The sequence below is a fragment of the Rhinolophus sinicus genome, linkage group LG07, assembly GCF_036562045.2.
Source record: "Rhinolophus sinicus isolate RSC01 linkage group LG07, ASM3656204v1, whole genome shotgun sequence".
NCBI lineage: Eukaryota > Metazoa > Chordata > Mammalia > Chiroptera > Rhinolophidae > Rhinolophus > Rhinolophus sinicus.
In genome coordinates, this window is record NC_133757.1 from 81,749,279 (window position 1) to 81,764,014 (window position 14,736).

General features: G+C 50.4%; 2 protein-coding genes across 2 annotated transcripts; both read left to right on the top strand.

Annotated features, from left to right (window-relative positions):
• The first annotated feature begins 67 nt into the window (after window positions 1-67).
• Window positions 68-6,503, top strand: MRI1 (methylthioribose-1-phosphate isomerase 1). The gene is made up of 6 exons (XM_019746150.2): window positions 68-1,101; window positions 1,179-1,417; window positions 2,204-2,379; window positions 3,437-3,613; window positions 3,692-3,916; window positions 6,278-6,503. The coding sequence occupies exons 1-6, from the start codon at window positions 967-969 to the stop codon at window positions 6,403-6,405; spliced, it is 1,080 nt and encodes a 359-aa protein (XP_019601709.1). The 5' UTR covers window positions 68-966; the 3' UTR covers window positions 6,406-6,503.
• A 506-nt stretch (window positions 6,504-7,009) lies between these two features.
• Window positions 7,010-11,157, top strand: LG07H19orf53 (linkage group 07 C19orf53 homolog). The gene is made up of 3 exons (XM_019746170.2): window positions 7,010-7,468; window positions 7,550-7,605; window positions 9,871-11,157. The coding sequence occupies exons 1-3, from the start codon at window positions 7,375-7,377 to the stop codon at window positions 10,015-10,017; spliced, it is 297 nt and encodes a 98-aa protein (XP_019601729.1). The 5' UTR covers window positions 7,010-7,374; the 3' UTR covers window positions 10,018-11,157.
• Window positions 11,158-14,736: the final 3,579 nt, after the last annotated feature.

The window sequence follows — 14,736 nt, forward strand, 5'->3', positions numbered from 1 at the left end:
TTGGCAGGCCTCAAAGCAAATGGTGATGCTGGGGCTACAACTGTGACTGCAACCATGGTCCTCACCCAACATGAGGGCTTCAAGGTAGTGGCTCAGGTTGGCCTGCAATCATGGCAGACTTCCCAGAGGAGGTGGCACAGGCTGAAAGTGAAAAGTGCAAAAGAGACCAGGCACCTGGGAGGCCAGGGCTGAGGGCACACAGAGGGTCCATGCAGGTGTGAGCTGTTCATTGTCCCTGGCCCCTGGCGGCTACTTAGGTCATGAAAAAGGTCCTAGCATGTTGCTGCTTGTGAAGGAAGTTGGTAAACAGCAGAAAATGTCCCAAAACAACCGTGCATACACCTGGAGACTCATAGCCTGCCACCTCCCCCTAAACCTTGGAAAAGATCATTTGGCAAATATTGATGGAACACGTGCAGTGCGCTAGGCACTGTCCTAGCCACCAGGGATACAGCCATGAACAAAACAGACCCACCCCTGCTGGGGCTGAGGTTCCATCTGAATATGTAATCCGGATGTGGTGGCCTCAGCGACTGCCCCCAGTCCACCAGCCGTTGCTCCCCACGGGGATGGGAAGGTCTTAGGGCAGCAGTAAGAGCCTGTTCATTCCTCGAATCCCCAATTAGGACCGCCAGCGCTCACTGTGGCTGGAGAAGTCAGGCACCTGAAGGTGCCCACGTGGATTTGGGGTCATGCTCTGAACACCTAACCGGACGCTAAACACAGGACCTTGCATCCAGGTTTCTCGTAAATGGTGCCATCACTGTGGTTCGAGGGGGCGGCTAAATGGCGGACTTTTGCTGGAGATAGGGGTAGGATCAGTGCGTGGACGGCAGGTCCGGGAACCTGCGGGGCTGGCGTGCGCATGCGCCTCCTTCCGGAGGAGGCCCCACGCACTCCGGCCCCGCCCCACTTCCGTGCGGGCCCCCTGCACCGAGGAACAGCGAGGAGTGCGTTGGTAGCACCATGCCCCCACTGGAAGCGATCCGCTACTCGAGGGGCTCACTGCAGATCCTCGACCAACTGCTGCTGCCCCAGCAGAGGCGCTACGAGGGGGTCGGCTCGGTGCGCCAGGCCTGGGAGGCCATCCGCGCCATGAAGGTGCGGCGCAGCTGCAGGGCTGAGGGTAGGGAGCGCCTGCACTTGGCGCCCCTGACGACCGGATCCCTCCCCTTCAGGTACGCGGTGCCCCGGCCATAGCGCTCGTGGGCTGCCTCAGCCTCGCCGTGGAACTGCAGGCGGGCGCCGGGGGACCGGGACTCGCCGCGCTCGTGGCCTTCGTGCGCGACGCGCTGAGCTTCTTAGTCACCGCCCGGCCCACCGCGGTCAACATGGCCCGCGCCGCCCGCGACCTGGCCGACGCGGCAGCCCGGGAGGCCGAGCGAGAGGGTGCCACGGAGGAGGCGGTCCGGGAGAGGTAGGGTTCTTGGTGCCAGGCACTGCTCAGTGAAGGCTAACTCATTTTTTGCGCACAGCGACCCGTTTTACAGATGGGAAACAGGCAAGGAGCGCTTAGCCAGAGGCCACACAAGCAGGACTGGGAGTTGAGCCCAGACAGCCCAGCTCCTAGGTGCTTGAACTCCTTTGACTGTGCCTCTCCTGAACATGCCCAGGCCCCCCTTCCTCTCCCCTGGCTCCCTTGGAGGTCTTTGTCAGTGCCACCTCGCGTTCTTCTGGTTTTTGCTTTGAGGAATTTTCTTACCTGCCCTCTTCTTTTCCCATTTTCCCCCTCCACTCTAGCTACACCATTGCGCTCATGTTCCTTGACCCCTCCCAGCTTCCTCCTGCCTCAGGGCCTTTGTACATGCCATTTCTGCAAGCCAGGTATCCACAGATGTCCCCTCCTTCAGGTTTCAGGTTTCTGTCTTCCCCAGCCCCCATATGTTACACCCCCATTCCCCTAACTCTGCTGCCTTTTCCTTCCCCATATTATCTGCTCATCCTTTGCCTCCCACACTCCAGTGTCAGCTCCACAGGGGCAGAGATGTTGGCCTTGTTCACTGCTGTGCCCCCCAGCACTTCCCACACAGGAGGTGCTCTGTTAACCTGTTGCATGAGTGAATGGAGTGACAGGTGGCAATACCAGAAGAGTCCAGGCCTCACAGCTGTGAGAGGCTTTCAGCAAGGGAGCTGGGCAGGAAGAAGGGGCTAGCCCAGGCTCTGAGGCCTGGTGGCTGCTGCTGAGAGCCCCTTATGGTCCCAGAGTGATCTGCTATGCTGAGGACATGCTGGAGAAAGACCTCAAGGATAATCGGAGCATTGGGGACCTGGGAGCTCAACACCTCCTGGAGCGAGCAGCCCCCAAGGGTGGCAAGGTGACCGTGCTGACCCACTGTAACACTGGTGCACTGGCCACTGCTGGCTATGGCACAGCCCTGGGTGAGTGGGCATCCATGGGGATGCGGGAGGGCCACTTTTAGATGCAAGAGAAAGAAACTCAAATCACTTTTCCTACCCCTGAAAAAGTGGGAATTGATTAGTTCTTGTACAGAAACGCTTCAGGTATGGCTGAATCCAGGGGTTCAAATAGCATCAGGACTCATCTATTTCTGTTCCTAAGCTCTGCCCTCCTGCTCACACTCCATGAGTTGGCAGAGGGTCTGACAGTATTCAGATGAAGAATAAAGCCAGGGGTCTTACGCAACAGTGCCACAAAATTCTCTTTGTGTCTTAGGGCCTCTGATGGAATCACCTGCCCATCCAAGATCAATCACTCTATGGGCCTGGCCTGCGTGGGCAGAGTGTAGGCAGGATGTGGACTCTAAGAGGACGGGGCAGAGAGTGAGCCCCAAGGAAAGACAGTACCTGTGACCAGGAGAGGAGGGGGGGACTGGGTGTTGGGGCTCAAGGCAGCAGATTCCACCTGATCCTAATTTCTCCAGATTTCCCTACCTGCCTGGGTCCCACCTTGGGACCTGAGAACTGAGGCCCTGATGGCAAGACTTTCATCCATTTACTCAACAAATATTTAGTAGGCACTTACTGTGTACCCCACTATTCGTGCATAGATTCCTTCATTCACTCAGTAAACATTTATCAAGCACCTACTGTGTGCCAGGCACAGTCCTAGATGCTGGGTACCCAGCAGTGAACACAGTAAACAAAATCTCAGCCATCGGGACAGGAAACTAGGAGGAATAGACAAAAGCAAGTCAGTAAATATGTATGACGCATTCAAAGGTGATAAGTGCAGAGGAGGGAGAACAGGAAAGACGTCAGAGGTGTGGGGGTCGCTATGTGAGATGGAGGGGTCAGGAAGGACTCACCGAGAAGGTGTTTTCTAAGCACACATGTATCAGGCAGAGGGAACAGCCACAGCAAGGTCCCCAGGGGTGGCAAGCCTTTGGAGATCTGTGCCCCTAACCAGTGGGCAACCCTGCCCGACTGTCCCTTTCTGTCTCACCCTGGCCTTCTGCTGATGGGTGGGGCTCTACAGGTGTGATCCGCTCACTGCACAACCTTGGCCGCCTGGAGCTTGCCTTCTGCACAGAGACCCGGCCCTACAACCAGGGGGCCCGGCTGACGGCGTTCGAGCTGGTCTACGAGCAGATCCCTGCCACCCTCATTGCTGACAGCATGGCAGCAGCTGCTATGGCCCACCGGGGCGTGTCAGGTCAGTAGGTGGGGTGCCAACAGGCAGGGTTCCAGGCATCCAGAGCCAGGTGCTGACCCCCGACATCTTGCTCCCCAGCTGTCATTGTGGGAGCTGACCGCGTAGTTGCCAACGGTGACACAGCGAACAAGGTGGGCACTTACCAGCTGGCCATTGCTGCCAAGCACCATGGCATTCCCTTCTATGTGGCCGCCCCCAGCTCCTCATGTGACCTCCATCTAGAGTCGGGCCAGCAGATCATCATCGAGGAGCGCCCAGGCCAGGAGCTGACTGACATCAATGGAGTCAGGATTGCAGCGCCTGGTAAGCCATCGCTTAGGGGGAGGAGCAGGCCCCACAGTATCTGGGCACCTCCAGGTAGATACTCCAGTCCCTCCACCGGGCTGGATGTCATCAGCCTCCTGGGGCAGAGGCAGCTCCTTGGAGTGGAAACATCTTGGAGGTCAAATTCAAGGTCAGAATTCCAAACTCGTGAGTTGGAAAAACTTGAGCAAATTTTTTGCCATTCTCCACCTCGGTTTTCTTACCTGAAGAAGAAATAAGAAAAAAGAAGAGGAAGAGGAAATAAGAATAATGTTCAGCCAAGTGCCTATGAAGAGACACATACTGTGTTTTCCCTGAAAATAAGACCTAGCTGGACAGTCAACTCTAATGCCTCTTTTGGAGCAAAAATTAATATAAGATTGGGTATTATATCACATTATACTATATTATGTTACATTATAAAGACCCGTTTATATTATATTATATTATATTATATTATATTATATTATATTATACCCGGTCTTATTTTTCTATAAGACCAGGTCTTATATTAATTTTTGCTCCAAAAGACTCATTAGAGCTGATTGTCCAGCTCGGTCTTATTTTTGGGGAAACAAGGTATTTCTCAGCTTCTCCCTGCTTCCTGGCTTTGTAGCTATGGGCAGGTTGCCTAAGTTCTCTCATCCCTAAGAACCCCAATATTCCTATCTGTAAGATGGGCTGTTATTATGACTTGCCTCTTAAACCCCAGGGCCTTCAGTGAATTAACCCACGTGACATGGAGAACAGGCCTGACCCTCAGTTAGCACCCATTAACAATGATAATTGAAAACCTTTTTTTAAAAGGACTGGTTAAGCACTGAAAATACTATAGGGCCACCACCCCATAGTCCAAGTATGGAGTCAGAGTAAAAATAACTATACAACTAGGCAGAGAGAAGTCCTGATATTCTGTTGTGATTCCTTATAGCTTTTTAAAAATAGATGCATTAATTCTGATTTTTTTTTTTCTCATTGTTTTTTTGGTACCTCTACTTTCCTAGAGGCGTAATTAGCACGGTCATAATCCATAAGACTCTGGAAAGCAGAGTTGACCACCCACCACCCCCCCAAAAAATAAAAATAAAACTGGGGCAGCAGGACATAAGCGACACAGGCGAGGTATAGTCTGTGGCCTGACACTCTGCCTCGCAGCTGTGAGAGATTCCCAGTAGTGGTCACAGGAATGCACACCCCAGGAAAATGAGTCTTCTGACTTTTCCAAGAGTAGCCTTATATTTTTTAACATGTTACGTACGTATCACGAGAATCTTCGTTTTTTTCTGAGCCATGCGTTAGGGACGGATAACGAGAATTCTCGTTTTTACTGTTGACTCTTTTTACTTTGCACATTTTATTGAATTATTTGTGTTTCGTTAATAATAAAGGAAGCTGCTTTCTGCAGTATCACACCAGGAGGGATTACTAACATCATAGGTGACTAAATCCTAAAAAATTCCATAGAAAAATAATAAATGACATAGAAGCATTTACGTTTTAAAGAGAAGAGTGCATTTTAAAGTAGTTTCTTTTAAAAACTGCCGGAACAGAGGGGTATGAGGGATTTAAACCCCGCTGTACGCAACGTGTTAACATCTGAAATCTCCCACCTTTTGAAAGCTGGCAGCTAATCCAGTGGTCTTAAAAAACTGTGAGCCAGAGAAAACAGTTATAGGCCACCAGTTTGCAGCCTCTTGTGTAAGTTGTGATCTACACTCAGTAAATCATTCAGCAAATGTTTTTGATCACCTGATTGATGCTAAGTGCTGGGATGCAAGATTGAAAAAAGACACAAAAGTCCCTGCCCTCGTGGAGCTGATATTTGGGTCAGGGAGACAGACAATGAACACGATAACCAACACAATTATAGAATGAGGTAAGGGCTGAGGAGAAGTGAGGCAAACAAGTATCTGTGCAGGGGGTTCAGACAGGATGATCAGAGAAGTCCTCACTGAGAAGGTGACATTTGAGCAAAGACCTAAAGTAAAGAAAGCATTGAGTCATGTGCATATCTGAGGGAGAGCATGTAGGCAGAGGGCACAGGACATGCAAAGTTCCCTGAGGTGGATTCTTGGAAATTCTTAAAGAGATCTTTGAAGCAGGCAGAAGTGGGGTAATTGTATATTAGACTTCAAAACCTTCTTGGACAGCAACAATACAGGCGTGGTATGTAGGGAGAGGTCTAAACTTGTTACTGGGTGCCAAAGTCCATGCTTTCATGCACTTTTGGGGTTAGTATCCCCAGATTCTCAAGGATTCCGTAATTCTAAGAACCACCATGGGAGGGGACAGGTGACAACAGCTTGAGAACTTTCACAAAGCCAAATACCTGCATTCTTGCCTCCCCTCTTTCCCCTGCAGGAATTGGGGTTTGGAATCCTGCCTTCGATGTCACCCCCCATGACCTCATCACCGGTGGCATCATCACAGAGCTGGGCGTCTTTGCCCCCAAAGAACTCCGGGCAGCCTTAAGCACCACCGTCTCCTGAGGGTGGGACCCTAGATGGAGAAGTAACCAACCTGGCTCTCTATATCCTACCCTACCCCCACCCCTAGGTTTTATAATAAAACTTATTGAATGGCCTGCCCCAAAGCTGACCTTCTTCCCACAACCACACTTCTTCCTACAGCAGGGAGAGCAGACTTTGCATGGCTCGGAAGAGCCCAGCCGCTGGAGCTAGGCTGCTCAAGTTCATATCCCAGCTCTGCCACTTTTTCTGCTGTGTGATTTTTGCCAAGTCACTTCACCTCTCCATACTTTGGTTTCTTCATTTATAAAATGGGGTCAATACTAGTATCACCCTCATAGGTTGCTCTCAGAACTGCAACTAGGGTTATACCTCAGGTGCATATTTTTAAAGGAGACACCAAAAAGCTCAGTAACCAAGATTAAAAATAGTTTCAATATTTTTAAAAAATCATAATTAATGCAAAAAAATTCATGACGAACAAAATACCAAGCTATTAAATAGGATGGAATCCTACATTTACATACCTTGACCTTACCTCACCCAGGATACCAGCCCTTGTTCCAATAAAACTTTATTTCCAACATTAGGCTGCCAGTCTACAGGCTGTAGTTTGACGATTTGATTTTTTTCTAAAACGCTATCGGATGACAGAATTCTGGGCCCCCTTACATTTTGCACCAGTAGGTGCCTCACTCACCTCACCCTTGTCCTAAACTGAATTTTGTGTACAAAGAGCATAAAACAGTATACGTTTTGCAAAACAAATGAGCGCGCAGTAAATCTTAGCTTTTTATAATCTTTCCTTCGAATATTATGCGCGACGCTGCCTATAATCACCCACTCTTGTGGGGAGCCGTCCCTTAAACCCTTCGCCATGGTGTTTCCCGTGAGCGCTTGCGCCCTCCAGCCTCCATGTATCCCATCGTGCCTTGCGCCTTTCCGGCTGCAGCTGTTCACAGCTCCGCCCCTTCCTGCGTGTAGTCGATCATGGCGCAGGGGCAGCGCAAGTTCCAAGCGCGGAAGCCGGTGAAGAGCAAGACCGCGGCGGCTTCGGAGCGGAACCGGGCCCCGAGGAAAGGAGGTAAAAAGCGCTCCGGAGGCTGCGAGGTGGGCGAGGTGGGCCCGGGACTCCCCGACCTCATGCGAGCGCCTCTTTCCCCAGGTCGTGTTATCGCCCCCAAGAAGGCGCGCGTTGTGCAGCAGCGAAAGCTCAAGAAGGTAAGTGGGGGCGTGCGAGGGGCGAGGGACGGAGTTAGGGGGCCGGTGTGGGGAACCAGAGATGGAACCTAGCCACAGCGGGGAACCGGGGATGGAGCCTGGAACCGGCGGAGGGGCCAGGGATGGAGCTAAGCCGGACAGGAGCTAAGGGTAGGGAGCCTGGAGGTCTACGGAGGGTTCCAGGGATGACGCCTGGAAATGGAGAGGGGCCTGGAGAACTCTCGGCTCCCTGAGCTTCGGTTTCCTCCCGTGTGCAGTTGATACAGGAGCATCATATATTCAGCGGGCCTCGTAGAAGCAAGACCTGGCCCGCAAAACGTATTTAACACACTTTAGCTGCTTTGGCTGTTACTGTTTTTTTAATAGAACTCGGGAGGGGAGGTGACATAGGAAAGGAGTTTTTTAATAGAACTCGGGAGGGGAGGTGACATAGGAAAACCCCAGCTTTGCAAGAAGGCAGTTCAGGGTGCAAATCGCAGCTCCATTGATGGCTAATATTTGTTCACCCTGAGCCTCTTACCTATGAAATATAGTGATGGCACCTTTCCCTAGAGTGGCAAGGATTCATTGCCATAGGGCACCTGTAAAGCGCTGAGAACAGCACAGGGCGCAAATAAATGTTAGCTAAGTTGGTTATTGTCATTTTTGTGGTTGTATTTTAAGTGCAGCTTTTTTATATAGGTGGGTAGGGTTGAGCTTATGAGGAAGTTACAGAAAATTAAAACTAGTTTTCAGTCAGATCTGAGTTCGAATTGTATTCCACACTAACTAGTGTGTAATCTGTGTAAATTGTTCAGTTTCCCCAGAGCCTTGGTTTTATCAGAACTTTGTGCCCAGCAGCCTGCTTACCTCCTTCTGGGAACAGGAAGGGGGGCTGTCTCATGAGCATCTCAGATTGGGCATGTCCGAAACCAAGCTTCTGATCCTTTCCTCTCCCTCCCTGATGTGACCAAGTTATACGAGTAGTCTCTGTTCAGGAACACTGTGTCCTGAATTTCAAAATATTTGGGGTCATCCTTGATTCCCTACTTTCTCTCACATCCAGATAGGATCCCATCCTTTTTGCCTTTAGGATTAATCTGGAATCCACCCACTTCCCATTTCCCAGACCCACCGCTCCCCTGGCCCCACCCCCTTGTCTTGCACCTGCAGCCACATCCTCCCTATCGCCTGCCTCCCCCCACCCAGCCCCCATAGCAGCCAGAGGGCGCCTGTGAGCACTTCAAGTCAGATCATCTTCCTTCTCTGCCCAGAACTCGATGGCTCCCACCTCACTCAGGAAAAACCTAAGTCCTCCACAAGGCCCTGCACACTTTGCCCATCACCTCCTTGTCCTCGTCTCCTCACACTCTCCCCCTTCCTCCCTCTAGCCTCACTGGCCCTTTAATTGCTCCTTGTCCCACCTCAGAACTTTTGCACAGTTTCCTCTGCCCGGGTTCTTCACCCAGAAATTCTCTTGACTCCCTTCCTCCAAGCCAAGTCTAACTGCAAGTGTTGCTTCTGAACAGCTGCCCTGTATGGGAGCCACACAGCCCCACCCCCACTCACTAGCCCTTATTTTCTTTTCTCCGTAGCAGCATTTAACATTTATCATCATTTAATAGTTTATCATAATGTGTCATTGGCATTTGTATTGTCCCCACCTATGCACTGAGTGTCAGCTCTGTGAGGGCAGGGATTTTTCTGTGTCATGTTTGCTGTAATGTCCCCTGCGCCCAGGCATGTGATGATGGTCATGGTGCTCCTGGTCACTGGAACTTATACGGACAGGGCAAGGAGGTGGTTTGGGGAATATGATTAAACTACTGGTTTTGGACCCAAACACACTTAGCTTCCAATCCCTGTACTTGAACTTGTTCACATCTCTGTCTCTCAGAGCCCCAGTTCACCATGTGCAAAGCGGAGATGACATGGGACTGGAGGAGCTGTCTGCCTGGAGGCTGAGATCAGAGGCTCTGGGCATGCCAGGTTCCAGTTTCCCAAACGTGGTTTGGGAACCCTGGGCAAGTGCCTTCTAGGAGCCTCCGTTTCCCCATCTGTGAAATAGGGGTGAGCAGAAGTTTAGAAGCTGAGGTCCAGAGATGAGAAGGGGTTTTTTTGTATGTAATATCCCAAAGATTGCAAGACAAAAGCAGGACTAAACCCCAGCCACCAGAGTCTCAGGTGCTGTTTCAGGGGTAGTTGCTGATCTAGCCCCAAGTCAGGCCCTCCTTCACTCCCTCCACCTCAAATCCCAGTCTCATTGCCCCGCGGTTGCCCCCTCAGGACCTGGAAGTCGGGATCCGGAAGAAGATTGAACATGACGTGGTCATGAAAGCCAGCACGAGCCTGCCCAAGAAGCTGGCACTGGTGAAGGCCCCCACCAAGAAGAAGGAGGCAGCCTCTTCCTCCTCCACCAAGACACCTTCCTAAAAACTCGGCCCAGCGGAGGCCATCACTGCAGCCCCCGCCTCCGTGCTCAGACCTCTGCAGGTGACTCCATGGGCAGCACCGTGGACAGGAGCCCTGCTCCGGAGAGCCTTGGGTTGCGGCTCGAACATCTGGGTAGGGGGGTGGCCTTGCTTGTGAGCAGGCAACCAGCACATCTATAGCGCGTGGGTCGGTTTCCCTGGGTTGTGAGAACTCAGCAGTGGCCCCGAGAACAAGTTCAACTCCCCAGTTCCTGTGTCCACTGGTTTACCCTGGAGCAATAAACCTCGCTTTGCATTGCTCCTGCAGTCACGTGGTCCTGTGAGCAGGCCAGTGCTGGGGCCACAGGCCAAGTGAACTAAGCCGGTCAGCCCCAGCAATTTCTACAGAAGACCAGCCACATGCAGGCTTTACCTCCCTCCCACCGGGTGATTTCCACCAACCTCCTCACTTACCTGCACACCCTACCCAGACATGCCCAGGTCACCCCTTCTGCCAGGGACAAGCCAGGTGACATCGGGAATCATTTTCCATCCATAGGACAGAGAAGTGTTGACACCACCTGGTAGGGTCACAGTGCTGATTAAACCAGAATGCACTTATGAACTGCTCGGTGCCATCTTGATCTACGAGTATAAAAAGGTCACAACATCTAGTGTTTTCCTTTCGCTGCCTGTGGACCAGGCATTGTTTTAGTGCTTACCACCCATCACTTCATCCCAGGTTGGGGTGTTAACTGCAGATCCAGGACGTGAACCCACCACTGGCTGAGTCCCAGTGCTCGCAGCTGACCATCCCCAGCCTGTCTTCCCACACCAAGATTCTCTCCTGCTCCATCCTGGGTGTTCCCTCCCGAAAATTGTCACTCTGGTCTGCTGGACTGGGCGCTGCCTGTGGAGTCAGCCGGGAGCTCCAGCCTAGTGACCTTCCTTCCCTGTGTCAGGGATGAGGGGCAGGTCACAGTTCAGGTACCAGGCTGGACCCAGGGAAACTCCAAACTGGAAAGTCGCCATCAAATTCAGGCTCTGCTGCCATAATTCCCGATTTTTTCAAGATGTCAATTAGGATTTTTGTGTTTATGAAATTGCTCTCCTTGCTTGCTTGGTTTTTGTCTTTGTAATTAAAATTCACGTATAAAATTGATATTTAAAAGTGTACAGTTCAGTGGCATTTAGTACATTTCACAGTGTTTTGTGACCACCTCTAGTTCCAAACTATCACCTGAAAGATGACCCTGTCCTCATTAGCTGTCACTCCCCATTCGCCCTTTCCCCATTGTCTGGCGACCAGTGATCTGATTTCTGTCTCTCTCAGGTGTTTGTTGAGTGAAAGAATGAATTGCTTCTGCAGGGAAAATTTTGCTTTTCAATGACTCGGTTACCATCATTCAGTGTATCAGCTGTACAATACACCCTCCCAGGCTGTCTGATTCATAGCATTAGCATTTTCTTTGACCAATTTTACAGCTCTGTAAATTGTAAGCAGCTGATAGCAATACCCAACCACTCTTATCTGTAGATTTGCAAATTCCAGCCATTTCAACAGTTCCATTAACAGCCCTCCTCCCATGGTAAAACCAATTTGCCTCCATATGTGTAACATTTCACATCTGCCTGATCCCACATGAGTTCAATAAAAATTTGAACACATGTTCATCTTTCTATGTCTGTGAGAGTAGATTTCACCCTCTAAGTGAAACTGTCTGGCATCTTGTAAGGGCACGGCCAGTACAAGGTGAACTTGGGGTGTCTTCTGGCTTCTCCCTCAGCCACCAGGAGCTGCCTCAATCCCAGCCAATCCTACTGGCCATTTCCAGGCCAAAGTTTCCCATAAATTGCCTGGCTCTCTTTGTCCCTCTGACGCCTGTCCTTTGAGGAGGACCCCAGGGGCAAAGAAAGGCATTCAGGTGTGACAGGTATGGGGTCTGGAATGTCAACCCACCCGTTCCCACATTACCCCATTACCCCACCCCTTGGGGCTCCCCAAACAGCCACATTTTTCCTGAGGCCACTGCCCTGCGTGACTTCCCTCTATCCTTTCACCTGTCCACAAACCCCATTAATGCTGGAGCCAAGGGCCCCACACTGGAAAACTCCACACCTTGCATTCTATGCCAGTTTCTGCCTCTTCCTGTCTCAGCAAGTCCCTTCACCTCTCTTGACTCTGTTTCTGTATCTGTTAAATGGGGATCTAACATCCCTCCCTCTGGAGAATTTGGGAGCCTGAGGGCCAGGGGATTGGCAGATATGATTATGAGCTGCCCTTGTGTCCTGGGGGGCAGGAGGGAGCCCAAGTCCCACCTCTAGGCCTGTCCTCTCTGCCTGTCCCCTTGGGCTTCCCCCCAGGGACAGGGTAATCATTACATGTGGCTTTTCAGACAGTTATTACTCCCCAAGCCTTTTCCTCTCCTGCCTCGACCTTCCCCCTCTGCTCGGAATGCCCATTTGTCCTGGCAGGACCTTGACACTTTGCCCATGAACTTGTGTTCCAAAAGAAAAGAAATGTAAGAAGCAAATCTTTCCAGCTGGGCCCGCCAGAGGGGCTGTGGGGACCAGGAAGCAAAACTGCCTTGGCTGGTTTCCTGCCTGAGTCAACAGGGAAATGGGGGTGCTGCAGGGGGCTGGCAGAGGGAAAGAGCCTCGAAAAGTTAGAATGTGGGTGGCCACAGAGCTTGGGAGCTTTGTCCCCCCTCAGCTGAGTCTCTAGCGTTGCCCCATTTCCCGTGAGTCTTAAGAACACGAGAGTTTTGGGTCAGGAGCTGTGGATGCCTAGACAGTGAGCTCACGGCGGGATGGCGGGATAAATGTGGCTTCTATTTCCCTGAAGCTCCAACTTGCTGGCTGCACTGGGAGAGGGGGCCACTAGGGTAGCTGGAACCCCCCTCCCAACCTCTCCTTGTAAGTGTTTCTAGGAAGAGAGCAGGCTTGAAATAGGCCTAGAGACTTCATCCTGGGGGCACACCCATCTTCCCAAGGTCCTTTCTGACCTCATACATTCTCCCTGATCAGAGATCCTTTCTGTGGCCTTGAGCAACTTTCTGACCCTATCTGGGCCTCATTCCCCTTATCTGTAAAATTAGGGGATCAGAATAGAATCTTGGTGTATCCCAAACTCTGTGCATTTGATCCCCAGCCCATGTGACAGTACCAGCCCACCCACCCAGGCTTGAATGCTGGCCCTACCCTTTCCTGCTACGGACCTTGGGCAAGTCACCTGAACTTTCTATACCTCAGTTTTCTCATTCATGAGATGGGGATGATGACAATATTAGTATCTGTTGTTAGAGAATAAAATAAAACATCCTCACCCTGTGATAACATTCTTTATTTCTCCTAAACATCCTCTTTTCCGCTGGCCAGGAGTGAGCTCTCCGATTCAGCATGTTGAACTCCTACTGAAGCATCCTCAGGAACAGGGATCTGGGCTTAGCGGACACACAGCCGTGTCCCAGATGCTGAAGGGGGCCGCTGGGAAAAGCCCGACCCTGGGTCCTGTTTGCAACGGGAGCACCTCAAACAGGTGATTTGAGGAAGTCCTTCCTGCCTCTCCCCCACCTCAATTACTCCTCCCCGTGGGTCTTTTTCTTGAGTCCTTTGCAAGAAAGGAACACTCTAATAAGTCTAGGGCTTCCCAATCTGGGTGAGCTCAGGCAAGGACTCCATTTCTTCAAGCCTCAGTTTCCTTATCTGAGAAATGGAGACAACATCCCCACTTTGCAGGTCTGTTAGAAGGCTTAAATGTGATATATCTAAACAGCTAGAGCAGGCAGTACACTATTATTGTTTCTGTTGTCATTATGGCAGGCTCTAGAAATTACAATGCAAGTCACATATGTAACTTTAAATGTCCTGATACCACATAGAATGGAGTAGTATAGAATAGAATGGAGGAAAATAGAATGCAATAATAAAATAAACAGGTGGGATTAATTTCAATCATGTATTTTATTTAACCCAGATTTACCTAAAATATCATTTCAACGTCTAATCAATATAAAAAATTATTAATAAGAACTTTTATCTTTTTTTTCTAAGTCTCCAAAACACACTGTGTTTTACATTTACAGCACACACCAATTCAGGCCAGCCCCATTTCAAAGACTCAAAAGCCACTTGTGGCCAGGGTGACTGGACAGTGTAGGTTGGAGGGAGTTTACTGAACGGTGGGTTGGGGACTGGCCATAAAGTGCAGCTGTGAAACTTGAAATTCCTGGAAGGAAAAAGCCAGCATTTCCATATGGGGAGAGGCAGCAATGATGCCATTTAAGGGCCAGCTTGGGTTGTTCCTGTTCTGTAGATCATTTCAATGGCATAGGAGCAAAGCATGAATTGCTTCACTGAATAAGTTATAGACTGAACGACTGCTGTACGTCTGGCGCCATTCAGGTGCTGATGGTACAGCAGTGTACCAATTAGCCTTTTAGGGCTCACTTAGGTAGAGAGGGAGAGACAAATTAAACAACTGCTGAAATAAAGAAATGTAATGATAACAGAGAGACATATGATGAAGGGAAAACGCAGGATTCTCTAAAGACAAGGGGTGGGTGGTGGCTAAAAACCATGGCTGGCTTCCAGGCCAAAGATGTGGCCTGGACAAGCTGGGTCAGAAAAAATAACCAGAGGTGGTCTATTTGACATACATTACGTCGAACCTTATGAAAATGCCATTTTAATAGGTCATAAATGGACGAAAATCAGCAATTTCATATGACTCAATGTAAAA

What these genes read in the sequence shown, in the direction of transcription:
- MRI1 (XM_019746150.2), top strand. Translation starts at nt 967, where the DNA reads ATGCCCCCACTGGAAGCGATCCGCTACTCGAGGGGCTCACTGCAGATC. An exon ending in TGGCTATGGCACAGCCCTGG is followed by an intron (nt 2,380 to 3,436) that starts GTGAGTGGGCAT and finishes GGGGCTCTACAG; the next exon opens with GTGTGATCCGCTCACTGCAC. An exon ending in AGTCAGGATTGCAGCGCCTG is followed by an intron (nt 3,917 to 6,277) that starts GTAAGCCATCGC and finishes TTTCCCCTGCAG; the next exon opens with GAATTGGGGTTTGGAATCCT.
- LG07H19orf53 (XM_019746170.2), top strand. Translation starts at nt 7,375, where the DNA reads ATGGCGCAGGGGCAGCGCAAGTTCCAAGCGCGGAAGCCGGTGAAGAGC. An exon ending in CCGGGCCCCGAGGAAAGGAG is followed by an intron (nt 7,469 to 7,549) that starts GTAAAAAGCGCT and finishes CTCTTTCCCCAG; the next exon opens with GTCGTGTTATCGCCCCCAAG. An exon ending in AGCAGCGAAAGCTCAAGAAG is followed by an intron (nt 7,606 to 9,870) that starts GTAAGTGGGGGC and finishes TTGCCCCCTCAG; the next exon opens with GACCTGGAAGTCGGGATCCG.